This window comes from Carex rostrata, chromosome 24 (genome assembly GCF_964058835.1).
Source record: "Carex rostrata chromosome 24, lpCarRost1.2, whole genome shotgun sequence".
Lineage (NCBI taxonomy): Eukaryota > Viridiplantae > Streptophyta > Magnoliopsida > Poales > Cyperaceae > Carex > Carex rostrata.
This window is the reverse complement of record NC_135941.1, coordinates 1,843,244-1,857,846: the sequence shown is the minus strand read 5'-3', so window position 1 is coordinate 1,857,846 and position 14,603 is coordinate 1,843,244. Positions and strand designations below refer to the sequence as shown.

The window sequence follows — 14,603 nt, the reverse complement described above, 5'->3', positions numbered from 1 at the left end:
GCTATCAGTTGTAATTGAAAGTGCAAAAAATGCCTCTTTAATATAAGCATCCTAGAAATACCATCCTTTGAGAGAAAAACATGGTTTGAGAAAATTAATACCAGTACTGTTGTACAGTTACATGCGCAGCAGACCTAAACATTTGCCACAGCAACAACATAGACGTTCCAAGCATCTCTTTGGTGAAAAGAGGAAAGCTCTTCATACTTGACATCTCTACCAACTGTATATTCATCTGCATTTTCATGCAAGTGTGTGTCTGGCATCTCTCTTATCCAAGTATGAACTGATTTGAACCCTGCCTCCTCCATGCAATCTTTTATTTCCGGTATTGACCATCTACCAATAAAAAAAAGTACTCATTCAGGCTCGTAATTTAGATGACTCAGAATAAGAATTATAATAAAATACACAAATTAAATATCACATACAATCGCCAATGGTATGAAAATGCATGTCGCATAGTCTTCTTCTTTCCAAATTGAAAATGGAGACTGATTTTTGTTCTCCTGTTTATAACATCGAACTCTTCTTGCTCCCATATGTACTGTGCGAAATTTCAATTTAAGCCAGACGTAAGCAATCTAAAGTAAACATATTATTACAAATGAAATACCTTCGAGTAAAACACTATCAAAATAATGCAAAACTTACAGTGAATCCAGAAAGTTTCCTTTGAAGGCGCAACTTACATTCGGATGACGTACCCCCATACAAATCCATAACAAAGATACCTCCTTTTCTTGACAAAACATTTAATGCATGCCTGAAGTAGGCAACCAAGTCTTTCCTCGAATGGAGACAGCAGCAACTATAGTTGAATGCACATACAATGTCTCTGGCAGGCAATGTTGCCTCTCTCATGGTACGGGCAGTGCTATCACTCAAAGATAAATCCTTGATGTGATCAATTTCAGGAGGATGTAAAACAAGTCTTGCTTCTAACGGTTGCAAAACATTCCCGTGAAAAAGGGAGAGTCTTGAATAAGCATCAGACCTGATTTTGCTTAAATTGTTTTCTAGGCACCAATTAAGAGATTCCAGGTCAAGGTCCAACCCTACTGCTGTTCTTCTCGGGTCACTTCGTAACCACTCAGCACTGCCAGTGCAGATGTAAAACAAACATCAATAGGTCAAAAGACTTGAGTAATTAGTCTAATCACAAAAATGCTGTTTCAGAGAGAAAGAGAGAGAGAGAGAACTACCTGAGAAGAGCAGTACCACAGAAATCTTCTTGGAAATGGAGGGGTTGCCTCCCACCAACGTACATCAGAAAGAACTTGACCAAGTAGCTTATATCTCCCTTTGGCGACTGCAATTTGCCAGTTGGTACGAAAATCAATTAAAAATCAATACATTTCTACTAAATCAAGTAAAGAAGTTAAGTATAGAAATGGAAGTGACCTGGACAGAGAGTTGATAGAGGTGGAACTTAGAGGGAGAATCATCCCCCAAATCCTGCTTCGTTTCATCATCAGATTCTTCTTCGCATTCTTCTGGTTCGTCGTCTATAGTTGGCGGCGGGAGATCGAAAGCAGAGGAGGGTAAGGCGGAGGAATCGTCGTCGTCTCGGGGGAGGCGACGAGATGCTCGGTGGTGAGACTCCCTATGTTTCTTCCCGTTCTTCCCCATTTCTTTGCCTCTTTTCTTTCTTTCTCACGCCGTCATGCCCGTTGCAGTTGCAGTGAAGGTGAGGTTCAAAACCCCAGAATCATTGTCCGCTCAGTTCTCTTCCGAATCGCGAAGAAGTCAATCCGCTTTCTGGTCAGAGTCCATATCCTCACGGTCCGGATGATCAGAATTTGAGGTAAGAGGATATTTCTGTTTAAATCCAGACCGTATGATCAGAATTTAAGTCAACCGGTTCTAAGGTAGAATGCAAAGACCTCTTTTTAATATTTGTAAAGATTCTGATCAGACGGTCAGGAATATAAACAGAAATATTCTGTCACCTTAGGTGATATAAATTCTTTTGATCACAATAATCAAAGGCAGAGTCAGATTTATGAAGATTAAATATACAATCAAAATCAATTATTATAAAATGTTATATTGAGAATGAAATTAATTTACAATATGTATGACACTTTATTATAAATTATATAGAAAATTATATATAAATACAACATATTGGTTAAGCTCATAGTGGTACGATCAAGACTACCAATTTGTTTTTGCTATTTTAAAGTTCAAATAGTCGATTTGAAGTGCTCAACATATTCTCCATATTAAAATGTGATTCTGACCAAATTTACATTTTTAAAATCTTTTTACTATATTTATGGATTTTTTAAAATCACAAAACAGATTTTTTTTATTATTATGAAAAACAGTAATTTTCACAAATTCTTAAAAAATAGTAAAAAATTTTCATACAATATATAAGTTGCCAAGTTGGTCTCCAAATATATTTTATTAACTAGTATAGTGCCCGTGCATTGTAACGGGATATTATAAGAGAAAAAAAATATTCTCATATAAAATAATATATTTTAATAATAAAATAGACAACAAAAATAATAATTGAACAATATCTATAAATAATATTAAAATAGATTCATTTTAAAAGAACAGCTTGCAATAGAGTTGAAGTACCTTGAGCAATTTTTGCAATGCTAATTTCACTATCACAATTGTCTTGTTCATGTCAGCACAAAACTCAGGCTCTATGTTGTGTCCGGCTAAAACACCCTTTCTACATCTTGCTCTATCACCTATGTCAGCCTCATACACAGCAGCGCACTGACAAACCAGCCATGAACCATCATTTTTTGGGCTCCTCAAAATGGTGAAGGAACCATACCCAAATCGGGTTGGCCTCACCCAAGGCAATGCCATGACAAGGGAACCAAATCCAAAATCCAATTCCACTTGAAATGGAAAAAATGAATTAATCACAACAGTCAAGGTTCCTAATCCGACCTCTAATGTTTCGATCCATTTACCAGTAGGCGCAGTAGCTATATGTTCTTCCATCCAATCCACCGGCTGCTCGAACTGTTCCTCACATGTTCTTCTATCGCCTCCCTTGCCAATTATTGGGTAGCTAATATGAAGAAAAAGGTTAAGGATGCAGTTGAGGGCTGGCTCCTAGTTATAGAAGATGTCATTCCTATTCAGCAGTTCATGCCTCTCCCACTCGTGGTAACCAACCTCAAGGGGGTGATGCAGGAACAACAGTGACTCTTGATTAGAAGATGAAGTTAGCTGACCTATTTTGCTTCAATAGTTACCCTAACCTTAGCCCTATTATGTGTGGCTTAGTTCTAGTTGTTCCTAAATACTTTTGGCAATTAGCAATTGTGACGGTTTTTGTACTGTATGACTTGTTTAGACTATGCTTTGTTAGCCTTGTGGAGTGCCTTATGTTGATGGCATCCTAAAATCACTTTCCTTTTTGTATTTAATTCTATTTCAGTAATGAAATGGGCTTTAGTCTCTTTTTTTTTTAAAAAAATTATACTAATAATTTACAAATTTTACATATAAACATATCACTCGTAAAATAAATTGGTTTCAATGATCTTGATTCTTCTTTTAAAGTTAATAAGATAGATTCTAAAATTAAACTCATAATAAAACTTCATAAATTAAAAACATTTTGTAATACTCATTTTTCTTCTTACGTACTTTGTAATAACTCATTAGTGCATATTTCTTTCTGTCCAGACAAGCCCCTTGCTGGTAATGAGATTGAATTATTGTAATTGTTTACGTGTATAGTTGAAGTAATTTAAAATCAAGTTTTATTTTAATGGTGTTATTTTCTCATCTTAATCCTAGAATTTTTGGGCGTTAATGATTTACAAAATAGAGACATTAAAAATCCTCATTAACTAATGATAATGATTAGTTGTCATGATTACAGTGACAACTCCGCTACGTAAATTCCTTAACAGAGGTTGCAGAGCCAGATAGAATGAACTGATGCGCACAGGTCGGTTCAAAATTACTTCTTTTTTCAGTTAAAAACTTAGAATCCATAAACTAATTCCATTTATAAGTAGAAAAAATCATTTACATCCGTACTGTGTTCCCTTTTTATACGATTGCTTTTGCTTTGTAGTTCAGCTCCTGGTACTTTTGGTAGTCGATTGACATTTTAAAGAAATAAAGAAACTATATAATTAACGATTATATTACTAGCTACTGAATATCACAAAATAACAGTTACAGCTTGGACTTGTCACAGGCTCTTCAAGTAATTAAATCTCAACAAAAAGGCACTAGCTACAAGTCCAAAACGAGATAGGAAAAAATAAATTTTGTAAAATCTCTTTCCTAACCAAAATGTGAATCATAACATACAACTCACTGCTGTCAAAAGTGCTAAGCGTAGTTAGGCTGAAGGTAATGTGTGAATTAAGGCCTGTGTTGTTGGGGCGCAGGGGAAGTGAGAGCGGGAGCTGCAGCCCTTGAAGCATGACTCCTCTGATCCCCCATAGATTTCTTTATCTGGTCCCGTTCAAACAAGCATTCAAATAAGCATTTTTTATTAAAAAAAATGTCAAAAAGAACAAGTGTAGAAAGGCAAATCTTACCAGTACAAGTCTCTCCCGGTGTATATCACTCACATTCTGCAATACATTCACCCAAAATCCATCAATTTAATATTTAGTTTATGTTTTTCTTTTTCTTTTTGGTATTTTAAGTATGTCATTATGTATAATTAGGATCACCTGCTTCCTGTACAATTTGATCTCCTCGCTGCTGAAACCAGGCGGCATTATGTTCCAATTTCTCTCTGCATGTGGTACCACTGTTATAAGTCGATGTTTCTTCATTTTCTTTTTTTTTTCTTTTTTTATTTTGAGAAGAGATAATAAACACTTGGAAAAATCTTAATATACGTACCAGCATGGAGGAGTATGTCTTTAGTCTCAAGTGTGGTCGATTTTCTATGCTTAGCCAATTCGCAAGCAAATGTTGTTAGCTACATATAAAACACTGTAAGTAACAAACAATAACTCCTCAACCTTATTTCATAAAGTGGTTCTTCATAACCACCAATTGTTTCTTTTTAATTCAAGCAACTCTCAAAGACAATATATAATAACCAGGCACTATTGACTTACAGACTCAACAAAATCTTCAGCAATTTCAATCAGAGCATCTTCAACATCAACTTCTAATTCCTCAGATGGATCAATCTGTCAAAATAGCAAAAAGATTTCAGTTTTTGAAAAATGCAAACTAGATGACACAATTAATGCAGCAAAGAATGCAACCACACCTGGGAGAACAAATCCTGGATAGTTTTCTTAGAGATAACCTTATCACCAATTTCGGGCGGGTCAACTTTAGTGATACCCATTTCACCTCCTGGTGGGACCATACTACCACTTGCAGGAACTCTAGACGCCTGCTGTAAAAAAGGAGATGTGTGGGGCCCAGGTGGAAGGGGTGTGTTCTGAGGAGTTTGTTGCAAATGTTGTATCGGGCCATGGTACAATGGAGGCCTTGATTGTTGCAAAGTTTGAGGCGGCCTCTGTTGTGGCGGTCTAAATGTAGTTGCAGAAGGAGGTGGCATAGAAGAAGGCCCATGCATTTGCATTTGCATTTGCTGTGGTGCTAATGATGATGGTGGTGTTGGCCCAATAGAAGACGGTCTTGACATGCCTTGACTTACCATTCTTTGCTACAAATTGATACAAGAAAAGGAGAACAAGAAAAAAAGCTAAAGTAGGGGAACAAATTCATTACATTGTTATAAGGAATCGCCGAAATCAAGGACACCATTGAAACCTTATGCACCATACATACAAGAAGCAAATTTACTATCATGAGGCCTGCTCGGCAAGTGTGGAAAAGGGGAATAGAGTGAGTGGAATAGAGGTTCTATTCCCGCCAAACGAGAATAGAGTTGAGTGAAATTGTGGAAATGGAATTAGGTTTGAACTTTTGCAGTCAAACCCCTACTTTTTACACTATGGTCCCTTCTCTATTTCTCAATGAGGCAATTCTCTATTCCATGGACATGGCGGAATAAAGGAACTGTTCTTTTTCAAGAGATGAAATTGGCTCATTTACCGATACTCTTTCACTCTTCCACCATCAACTGTAAAACGACTGGAATATTACAAAATAGAAACCTATTCCAAATTTCACTTTCCTCTATTCTTTCACTATTCCACATGTTGCCGAACGGGCCCCATGAGAATACTAGAAGGAAAATGACAGGTTAGTTATTGCATGTTAATTACCTGCTGGTTGAAAGCAGGGTTTGAAGAGGAAGGTGCTCTTATAAGAGCCTGGCCAGGCCGCTGAGGCTGAGAAGCAGGAGGTCCACTTGGTCGCAACTGACCCGCACTAAGGGAAGCAAACATGCCAATGTTCTGAATACCAGGAGATGTCGATCTAACCTAAAAATATATATATATATATATATATGGTAAAATCTGCAGATTTATGCTCTCTAGAATGAAAAAAAATAATAATACAAGCATTTGATGCAAACTTATGGTAAAATCAGCACAAGCAAATGGATGTTTTACTATAACTAATGTGGATTTTCAAATATGAATGTTCTAACTATCATATAAAAAATGATATACCAGAACAAATTATAACCATTCTATTATCAAAGAATTTGATTGGCTCTAACTAGGAAAATACTACCAATATTATTCACAATGACTTACCATTTATGGGTCTGGTCAAGTCTACAAAAATATGGTTTAGAACTAGGCAATTAGCCTTTTTTACATAAACAGCATAAACCATGCAACAAATAGTTGGAAGTTACACCCAATCCATTCGAAATTTAACCTAAAATTTCCACTAGATACAACATTGTAGTAGCAAATACACACTTGGGAATTTATATATTAGGATAAAGGAGGTAAAGGGGGCAAAAACGAGGTTAAAACCTGAGAAGTAGAAGAAGGGGAAGGATCCGGGCCTCGGTGTATAGGAGAAAGAAACTGGTGTTGGTGTTGGAGGGAAGGGGGCGGAGAGGGGCCGAAGGTGGTGAAAGGCTGGTGGGACCGGATAGAGTGGTGAGCTGGTACGCCGATAGCAAGGCCGCTCCTTGATTGCGCACCGCTAGTAGTGGTAGCAATAGTAGACGAAGAGGAAGAGGAGGGGAGGCGAGGAAATGACGACACGCCGGTTGTCGCCGGGGTTTGAGAAGTAGACGGTGGCCCACCAGGACCGCCGCCACCCGCCCCTTCCGAAGGCGGCGGCGCTGATGAGAGCTTTCCTGCTTCCGATGGCTTCGACTCCATGTCACCACCACTCTGTTTGAGACTTCGAGTTGTTTCTTCCCCCCTTGAACAAAGCGCTCGCCCTTTATCGTTCGCTCTCCCGTCCCTGTGCTCGCTGTTCACAGGCCCCACCGAGTACGACTAATTTGGAAGCTTTTGGGCCGACCTCTGGGCTGATATCATATTAGGCCCGTACGTGTCAATCTTTTAATTTAGGGGAACTTTCATATATACCCCTCAAGAACAAAAAAATTATGTCTTTCTTCCTCTGAAATTCAAAATATTATATTTAGCCTTCTAAATTTTAAAAAACTGACGAATTTACACAATTCATTAACTTTTCTATTAAAACTTATTTTAAATTTATAAAGTACCAATTTTACCCTTTATTAACAAATAAAAGTATGTAACATGCTTAAAAAAATTTGTCTTCTACTTTGTCTGTTCTAGAAGCAAATAATTTTTTTTCTTATTGTGACACACATACAAGTATATACCTAAATGCCACATTATGTGTGTCACAGGTAGTGAAATGAACCATTTATTCTCGAAACTAGTATGTTAGAAGACGAAAAAAATTCTTACTCTGAATACATATTTTTATTTTTAATAAAGATTAAAACGGGTACATTATAATTTAAAATGTGTTTTAAATATAAAAATCAATAAATTGAGTATATTTGTGGATTTTTGAAATTTAAAAGGATAAATATGTTATTATGAATTTTGGTGGGGGAATACATAATTTAATTTAATTTTTTATAGGAGTATACATGAAATTCGTCCTTTAATTTATACGTTCAAATCGTGTTTGGTTTTCAAATATGCATATAACTCTTGTTATCATTATACACGGATATTATAATCGTGTATAAATCACTTGTTTCAACATCTTCTTTCAAAAGAATGTACGAATTGTGTATAAAAAAATCGATTTTTCATACACGATGTGCACGAACATGCATAGACACAGAACCGTGTTATCATTAGCTTTTTTAACCGTGTATAATCCATCGCCTTTACTGCATAGTGCAAGATTCCTCTTAACTTTTCTCTGGCATTGACTTCATAGTCTTCAACCTACCAAACCAGTTCCACTATCTATATTTGATTATCGAAAACCCATAAACAAACCCGCTAACTTTTCACCAACGGCCGACTCAAAAAAATAATTAATTGCACAAATTTTATATATTAAATTAGAACGAGAGTTGCAAAAAAATCACAAGAATGTATTTCCATGGACTAATCACAGGACTATTTTTTTTAAGAACAAATGTGAGAGTCACACCTAATTCAAGTATAAATTACAAAAAAAAAAGTTACAAGATATAAAACAGAAAAACAGAATTTAAATAAATGAAAATAGTAAAGAAAGAAAAGGACTCATAGTAAAATTTATTTTGCAAAGAAAAAGTAAAAAACTAGATATTTTGTCTTAGTGTTGTGCTATTCTATTTCACTTCTTTCTTTATTATAAAATCAGCTTGTGAATTCATCCTTTACCGTTTCCGTAAGAATTGTAGGGATTTGCTCGTCTCTGAAAATTCGAATGCACCTTTCTCTCAAGATTATATAGTACCTCAGCTCTTTTGAAGACAATAATGGCTTATCTTGCTAGTTAGATGTTCTAATGCATTTTGGACTACGATCCCTAGTTAATTTCGATGATGGAGATACTAATTCCAAGCGGATGTGTTTTGTAATCAACTTCTGTTTCATTAATATGAAATCCTCTCGCGTGCATGGACTTCTTGTGTCAGGCATTGACAAATCAAGGTAATTTTCTTCGCATAATTACGGTTTAGGTCATTCGATTTGCGTTAAAATTCGTACTGATAGTATAGATTTGTAGGATGTTATAAATAATATGCTTGCACAAATTTTGACGCGAATTGAACATCGATCGAAATTTCGATCTAAAACTAGGTTACAATTTTTGTTATAGCGCGAACGCATGCATGATAGTTAAGAAAACGTCAACACTCAATTAAGCTAATTACTGTAAATAATTTAAAGCAAGTTCCTCTCAATATTTTATAGATATCCTTTTATTTTCTTACATGTTCTTGACTCTTGTTTTTTTCTTGAGATATTCTGGCGTTTATTTTGTAATATCTTCAAAATATTGTTAACATAAATAATTTAATTACATCATAGATGTATTCTCAATTAATTTTATAGGGTGTATCAAATTTGAATCAATTTAAAGTTTAATTGATAATATATTCTATTGTTAAAATTTTAATTATTTTCATGAAATGGTATAAATGATTTTCAAACTTGTACATATTTAATACGTGTTATTTAAAAACTAAAAATATCTACAATTTTAACTTTAAATTTGAAAATTATTAAAAGTATTGAATTGTTTTTTATTTAAAATTAATGTATGTTTGAATTATCTTTTTACTTTTATGTTACGTTACCTAGTAAACATGGGCATTCCCCAACTAACACGTTAATACAAATTGCATTTCCTATTTTGTACGGAACATTTACTTCAGTTCAAGTCTACGGATGAGACAACATATTAATTAAATATAATACATTCCTCCTGCTCGTGCAATATTAAGAAAATTTCATCTCTTTTTTTCCCGGCAAAAAAATAATTAAACCATAATCAGCTTATAAAAGAAAATAGTAATAATCCGCTGATATTTTTTTTTATTGTGAAAGAGTATTAGAGAAGAGTCAATTCTATTAATTTGTTTATTTCACCAATTCCAATAAAATACAGAAACCAAAGTGTAAAAGACAGAGTTTTCGGATCGGATTTGTCCGGATTCTGATAGGACTGTTTGGATCCAAAGTCAATATTTGAGTTGCCAGAGAGGATCCGCATTCCGTCCCTGTGCTAGCCGTTCAGAGGCCCCACCGAGTCCGACTGTACTTTGGGATTGGGCCGAGTCTGGGCCGTGTACTGTCTAATTGCAAATGTAGTTCATAGTTTTTCGCTTTGCCAATTATTGATGAAATCTGTAACGGCTGCTCTTTTTTTCGCATCACTTTATTATTATTTTTTTCTTTATTAAGAAAGGAATCTGTACAAACACATAAAAATTTCATAAACTATTTGGGGGTGAGAAAGAACAATCACATAAATAATTCATATAACTAGTTTGGATGTTGAGGACTGTTCAAAGGCTCATTTTTTTGCCTCTCCAATTCCAATACCTCCATTTTTAATGTTTAATAATTCAAACAAAAAATTTCAGTAACAAAATTAAACCGTCAAAATGTCATCCACACGACTTTCTCTACTCATACATGAAAATAACCAATCTGACAATTTCTATACGTTACTTTTGTACAATCTATTTCCACCAAAATGAAGCTGAAATGACTTCAATTTATGTACGAGCAAGCAATATAAACCATATTCAATAATTTTATTTTATTATTTCCCCAACAACATAAATTATATTGATTAAATAAACAGCAATCACATATTAGATGCTATTTACTGGGAAAAAAAACACTTACAGGATGCATCAAATACAACATTAAATAATATTACGAAGCAGCTGCATGATGTAGCAGTAATCACTGGCCTAAATAAAACACTAACATCAGTTAGAATTCATCCACTCTCTCTCTTGCCTTTATATCCAATTCTACCAATAATCACCGCAAGAACAAGAACCGTTTCTAAAATGGTGGAACCGACTGTTGTCTCTTACTACAATCTCCCTCTCTTCACTTGCCGAGACCATCTTGATAACAGTGTGACAATCTGCACAGACCCTCAGGTTCTTCATAATTTGCAATGGCACCCCTTTAGGCGTACAAATTAAACCCAATGCAAGTGCCAATCTCTCGCTGTGCCTATACAGCATCCTCTCTTTTTGTTCTTCTCCCACATTGTGCAAAACCAGACCTGTATCAGGTCGATACCCTTCTTTTTTCAACTGAATCATCATCTCTTCAAGTTTTTCGTAAATTTTATCAATCATAGGATGTGATGTATCTGAGGCTATGAACGAATGTATTGTGTTTCTTATCTGAATCCAACTTGTACCAGCTTCTTTCTTGACTTTTCTACTATCCATCATACTTCTCATTTTAGTGCTCTCCTCCCATTTACCCAATGCCGAGTACATGTTAGACAATAGCACGTAACCAGCCGAGTTATCAGGTTCGAGAGATATCAGATTCTTGGCAGCTATTTCCCCGAGTTCGATATTTCGGTGTATTTTACATGCCCCCAAAAGGGTACGCCAAACTGTTGCATCGGCTGGAAACGGCATTTCTTTAATAAGATCAAAAGCTTCACTTAGTCTACCGGCACGGCTATAGAGATCAACCATGCAAGAGTAATGCTCCATTGTTGGTCTAATCCGACGGACATTAACCATCGAATTGAAATATCTCTTGCCTTCTTCAACTAAACCTGTATGAACACAACCCGTGATTACCCCTATAAAAGTGACACCATCCATTTTTTCTCTAGATTTTTCTATCTGTTGAAATATCTCAAGAGCCCTTTTTCCGTAACCGTGTTGTGCATAGCTACATATCATGGAGTTCCATGACACAAGATCTCTATTAGACTGTCTATCAAACAACTTCTGTGCATTCTCTATGCTACCTTTCTTTGCATACATTACTACAAGTGCATTACTAACATATATCGAGTTCATGTACTTATACTTAATTGAAATGGCATGGAACTGCTTACCCATATCTATAGGTGCATCCAGGCTGGAGGTAGCATCAATAACACTTGAAAGAGTAAATTCATTTGGTTTTACGCTTTGCACGACCATTTCTTTGAATAGATTCACTGCTCCTTCAGAGTCGCCCGCTTGGGCATGGCATGACAGCATGGCAGACCATGCAACTACATCCTTTGCATCAATGGATTTAAATATGGCAAGAGATTCACGAGTCTTCCCTAATTTGGTGTAAGCTGTGAGAAGTGCAGTACCAACAGATGGTACATGATGGTAATAACTTTTAATCACTAAAGCATGAATTTGAAATGGCGATATAGCAGGAGAGGCTGTTAGCAGAGTTGAGTAGGTAAAGTCATTTGGTTCCACACAGTCTCTCCTCATCTCACTAAACAGTGAGGCAACTTTAATTGGGTCTTTATTTTGCGCGTAGGCACTTATTATCGCAGTCCATGATACTACATTCCGTGCATCTCCTGGCATTGAGGAGAATACCTGGAATGCGTGGTCAAGTTTCATGCATTTAATGTAGGCCAACATGAGTGCTGTCATAACATAATTATCAGATTCAAAGCCTGCCTTTATCGAACAAGAGTGAAGTTGCCGGCCAAGGGGCAACTGTTTTAGATTTGCGCATAGCTTTATCGCTGCCGCATAGCTTTCTAGGGTTGGTTTTGCACCATTATCTTTCAATTCATTGAAAAATTGAAGAGCTTCAAATTCAAGACCATTAAGCACAAGGTTGGCAAACATGGTATTCCATGCGACACAATCTTTCTCACGCATTAAATCAAATACTCCCCTTCCATCGTTATTAAAACCACATTTCATGTACATTCCAACTAGGGAAGTTGCCACACAAATAAACTTATCGAACCCATTCTTTACACAAAAACAGTGAAACTGTTTGCCAAGATTGAAGTCCAATAAGGCCCCACACGACTTAACAATGCTAGAGACAGTAGAGTCATTAATGGGTCTTTCCGACTGTCTGGCCTGTAAAAACAGTACCAATGCTTCTCTATGGCGGTTATTCCTAGTGTAGCTGATCAACAACCGATCGAAGGCAGATGAATTCTCTTTGGGCATTTCATCAAACAGTTGGTGGGCGTGTGAGGGGATCCCAGGATTTATTATTGCTTTAGTACTGAAAGCTTGCCTTGCTGAGTTAGTCACTTTTCCACTTCTAGAGAGCTGGGTAATTGGTCTTACAATCATGCCCATGAGAAAACCAATGCAATCTCAGTTCAAATTGTGTTACTTGGAGGAGATTTATGCGATAAAAAAAAAATTAACTATTCAAATAAATAAGAACAAGGTCAGACCTAAAACACACTTGATTTTAAGTATCTTGGCCCAAAATGTTTGGAGTACAAATTGGGCTCAACTCAATTGATGTCAGCCCATAAATTCCCCTTCCCTTTCTTTTTTCTCAATGGAGATTAAAAAGTACGTAAATACCCCTGGCATTGGATCTAGGTTTCCTCTGACTGCTAGTTGATATATTCTAACAGGTCTATGTTCTATTTCTATTGATTCTCATTTTCTTTGATTTAGATCTTTGTCTTTTCTAATGTACTCAATTTCAAATTTGTCTAAATACAATTGTATAAACATCAGAAAGGAACCGCAAAATAAGATATAAATGGTACCAATTTCAAATGGGACCACAGCAGTAGAGAAAAAGCCAAGAATCAAATTGCAACCTTAGTTTAACCAAATGTGCTAGCATTCAATTTGATATATATACGACCTAAATATACTGGTACCAACCTGTAACCAAACATAATACCTGATCTGATAGATATGCTAATCTATTTCATATCAGCTCCATGATTCATTCTCCTTTTGTCAGTACTTTTAACTTCAGAATTTCTCAAGTACAAAAAATGAATCTAACAAATAACATTCGTAATTTATTACTCTTTAAAAACTGTGACCGTGGTAAAATTCTATAAAAATGGACTTTTATTGTTCTGGTTTAGTCTGTTATAAATGCTCTTTTAAAAGAGGATTTAGTGTACTTTTAAGGCTTGATTTTCCTATATATATTGTTAATTTTAACCATTGAAGTATATTTGTATATGACTGCATGTTAAGGTTATTCAATGATAATTTAAACAAGGATCTTATCGGTGGGGATCAAATTATTTATTAGAGCATCTGTGAAATTTTGAAGTAATTATCTATATACTTGTTTAGTACAATTATCTTAATATTCTTTCACTAATACCATGATTCTTATAACAGAATATTAAGTTTCTTATACTATTTTGGTAACTGGTACTGATGTCTCAACTTCTATGTTTGGACAGTGCTATAATACAAAGATGTTGGTTTTACCTTGTATTATGACCTGTTTAGATAGAATGGAAGCGTGTATAATTAGATGCTTTTGTCTTTCTTCATGGGCTATTGGATAAACGTGAAGATTTATAATTACGTGTAGTTCCCCCCATTGACATTACAGAGATAGAACTGCATATATAATTGAGAATAATTTGTCAGTTGTTTGACAAAAATGACAGTGATCGTGAAAGCCACGATCAAGAATACGTGATGCAATGGTGCAATACATGTGAAGATGTTGCTTGTAACTGGGATGGAAGAAAAGTATATAAAAGAAAAGGAAATTAAGAATGTTATAATGCCAGCAGCAATTCCAGTTGAGGATAAGATCAGAATCAGACTCTAACAAATGATAAGCATCTTTGACATTGCT

General features: G+C 35.5%; 3 protein-coding genes across 3 annotated transcripts; all 3 read right to left on the bottom strand.

Moving 5' to 3' along the window:
• Positions 1 to 14: 14 nt before the first annotated feature.
• On the bottom strand, positions 15 to 1,769 carry LOC144575536 (S-adenosyl-L-methionine-dependent methyltransferases superfamily protein). The gene is made up of 5 exons (XM_078325715.1): positions 1,405 to 1,769; positions 1,206 to 1,312; positions 655 to 1,099; positions 432 to 547; positions 15 to 339 (listed from the first exon to the last, which is right to left on the bottom strand). The coding sequence occupies exons 1-5, from the start codon at positions 1,630 to 1,632 to the stop codon at positions 135 to 137; spliced, it is 1,101 nt and encodes a 366-aa protein (XP_078181841.1). The 5' UTR covers positions 1,633 to 1,769; the 3' UTR covers positions 15 to 134.
• Positions 1,770 to 4,122: 2,353 nt separating this feature from the next.
• On the bottom strand, positions 4,123 to 7,341 carry TAF12 (TBP-associated factor 12). The gene is made up of 8 exons (XM_078326044.1): positions 6,870 to 7,341; positions 6,204 to 6,362; positions 5,234 to 5,638; positions 5,076 to 5,150; positions 4,855 to 4,933; positions 4,680 to 4,744; positions 4,542 to 4,577; positions 4,123 to 4,455 (listed from the first exon to the last, which is right to left on the bottom strand). The coding sequence occupies exons 1-8, from the start codon at positions 7,224 to 7,226 to the stop codon at positions 4,363 to 4,365; spliced, it is 1,269 nt and encodes a 422-aa protein (XP_078182170.1). The 5' UTR covers positions 7,227 to 7,341; the 3' UTR covers positions 4,123 to 4,362.
• A 3,455-nt stretch (positions 7,342 to 10,796) lies between these two features.
• On the bottom strand, positions 10,797 to 13,469 carry LOC144575652 (Tetratricopeptide repeat (TPR)-like superfamily protein). Its single transcript, XM_078325861.1, has one exon. It carries the CDS (start codon positions 13,103 to 13,105, stop codon positions 10,823 to 10,825), a length of 2,283 nt encoding a protein of 760 aa, XP_078181987.1. The 5' UTR covers positions 13,106 to 13,469; the 3' UTR covers positions 10,797 to 10,822.
• Between the last annotated feature and the right edge of the window lie 1,134 nt (positions 13,470 to 14,603).

What these genes read in the sequence shown, in the direction of transcription:
- TAF12 (XM_078326044.1), bottom strand. Translation starts at nt 7,226, where the DNA reads ATGGAGTCGAAGCCATCGGAAGCAGGAAAGCTCTCATCAGCGCCGCCG. An exon ending in ACCCTGCTTTCAACCAGCAG is followed by an intron (nt 5,639 to 6,203) that starts GTAATTAACATG and finishes ATCAATTTGTAG; the next exon opens with CAAAGAATGGTAAGTCAAGG. An exon ending in ACCGGGAGAGACTTGTACTG is followed by an intron (nt 4,456 to 4,541) that starts GTAAGATTTGCC and finishes GAACGGGACCAG; the next exon opens with ATAAAGAAATCTATGGGGGA.
- LOC144575536 (XM_078325715.1), bottom strand. Translation starts at nt 1,632, where the DNA reads ATGGGGAAGAACGGGAAGAAACATAGGGAGTCTCACCACCGAGCATCT. An exon ending in TGTGGTACTGCTCTTCTCAG is followed by an intron (nt 1,100 to 1,205) that starts GTAGTTCTCTCT and finishes CTGCACTGGCAG; the next exon opens with TGCTGAGTGGTTACGAAGTG. An exon ending in GGAAACTTTCTGGATTCACT is followed by an intron (nt 548 to 654) that starts GTAAGTTTTGCA and finishes AATTTCGCACAG; the next exon opens with TACATATGGGAGCAAGAAGA.
- LOC144575652 (XM_078325861.1), bottom strand. Translation starts at nt 13,105, where the DNA reads ATGGGCATGATTGTAAGACCAATTACCCAGCTCTCTAGAAGTGGAAAA.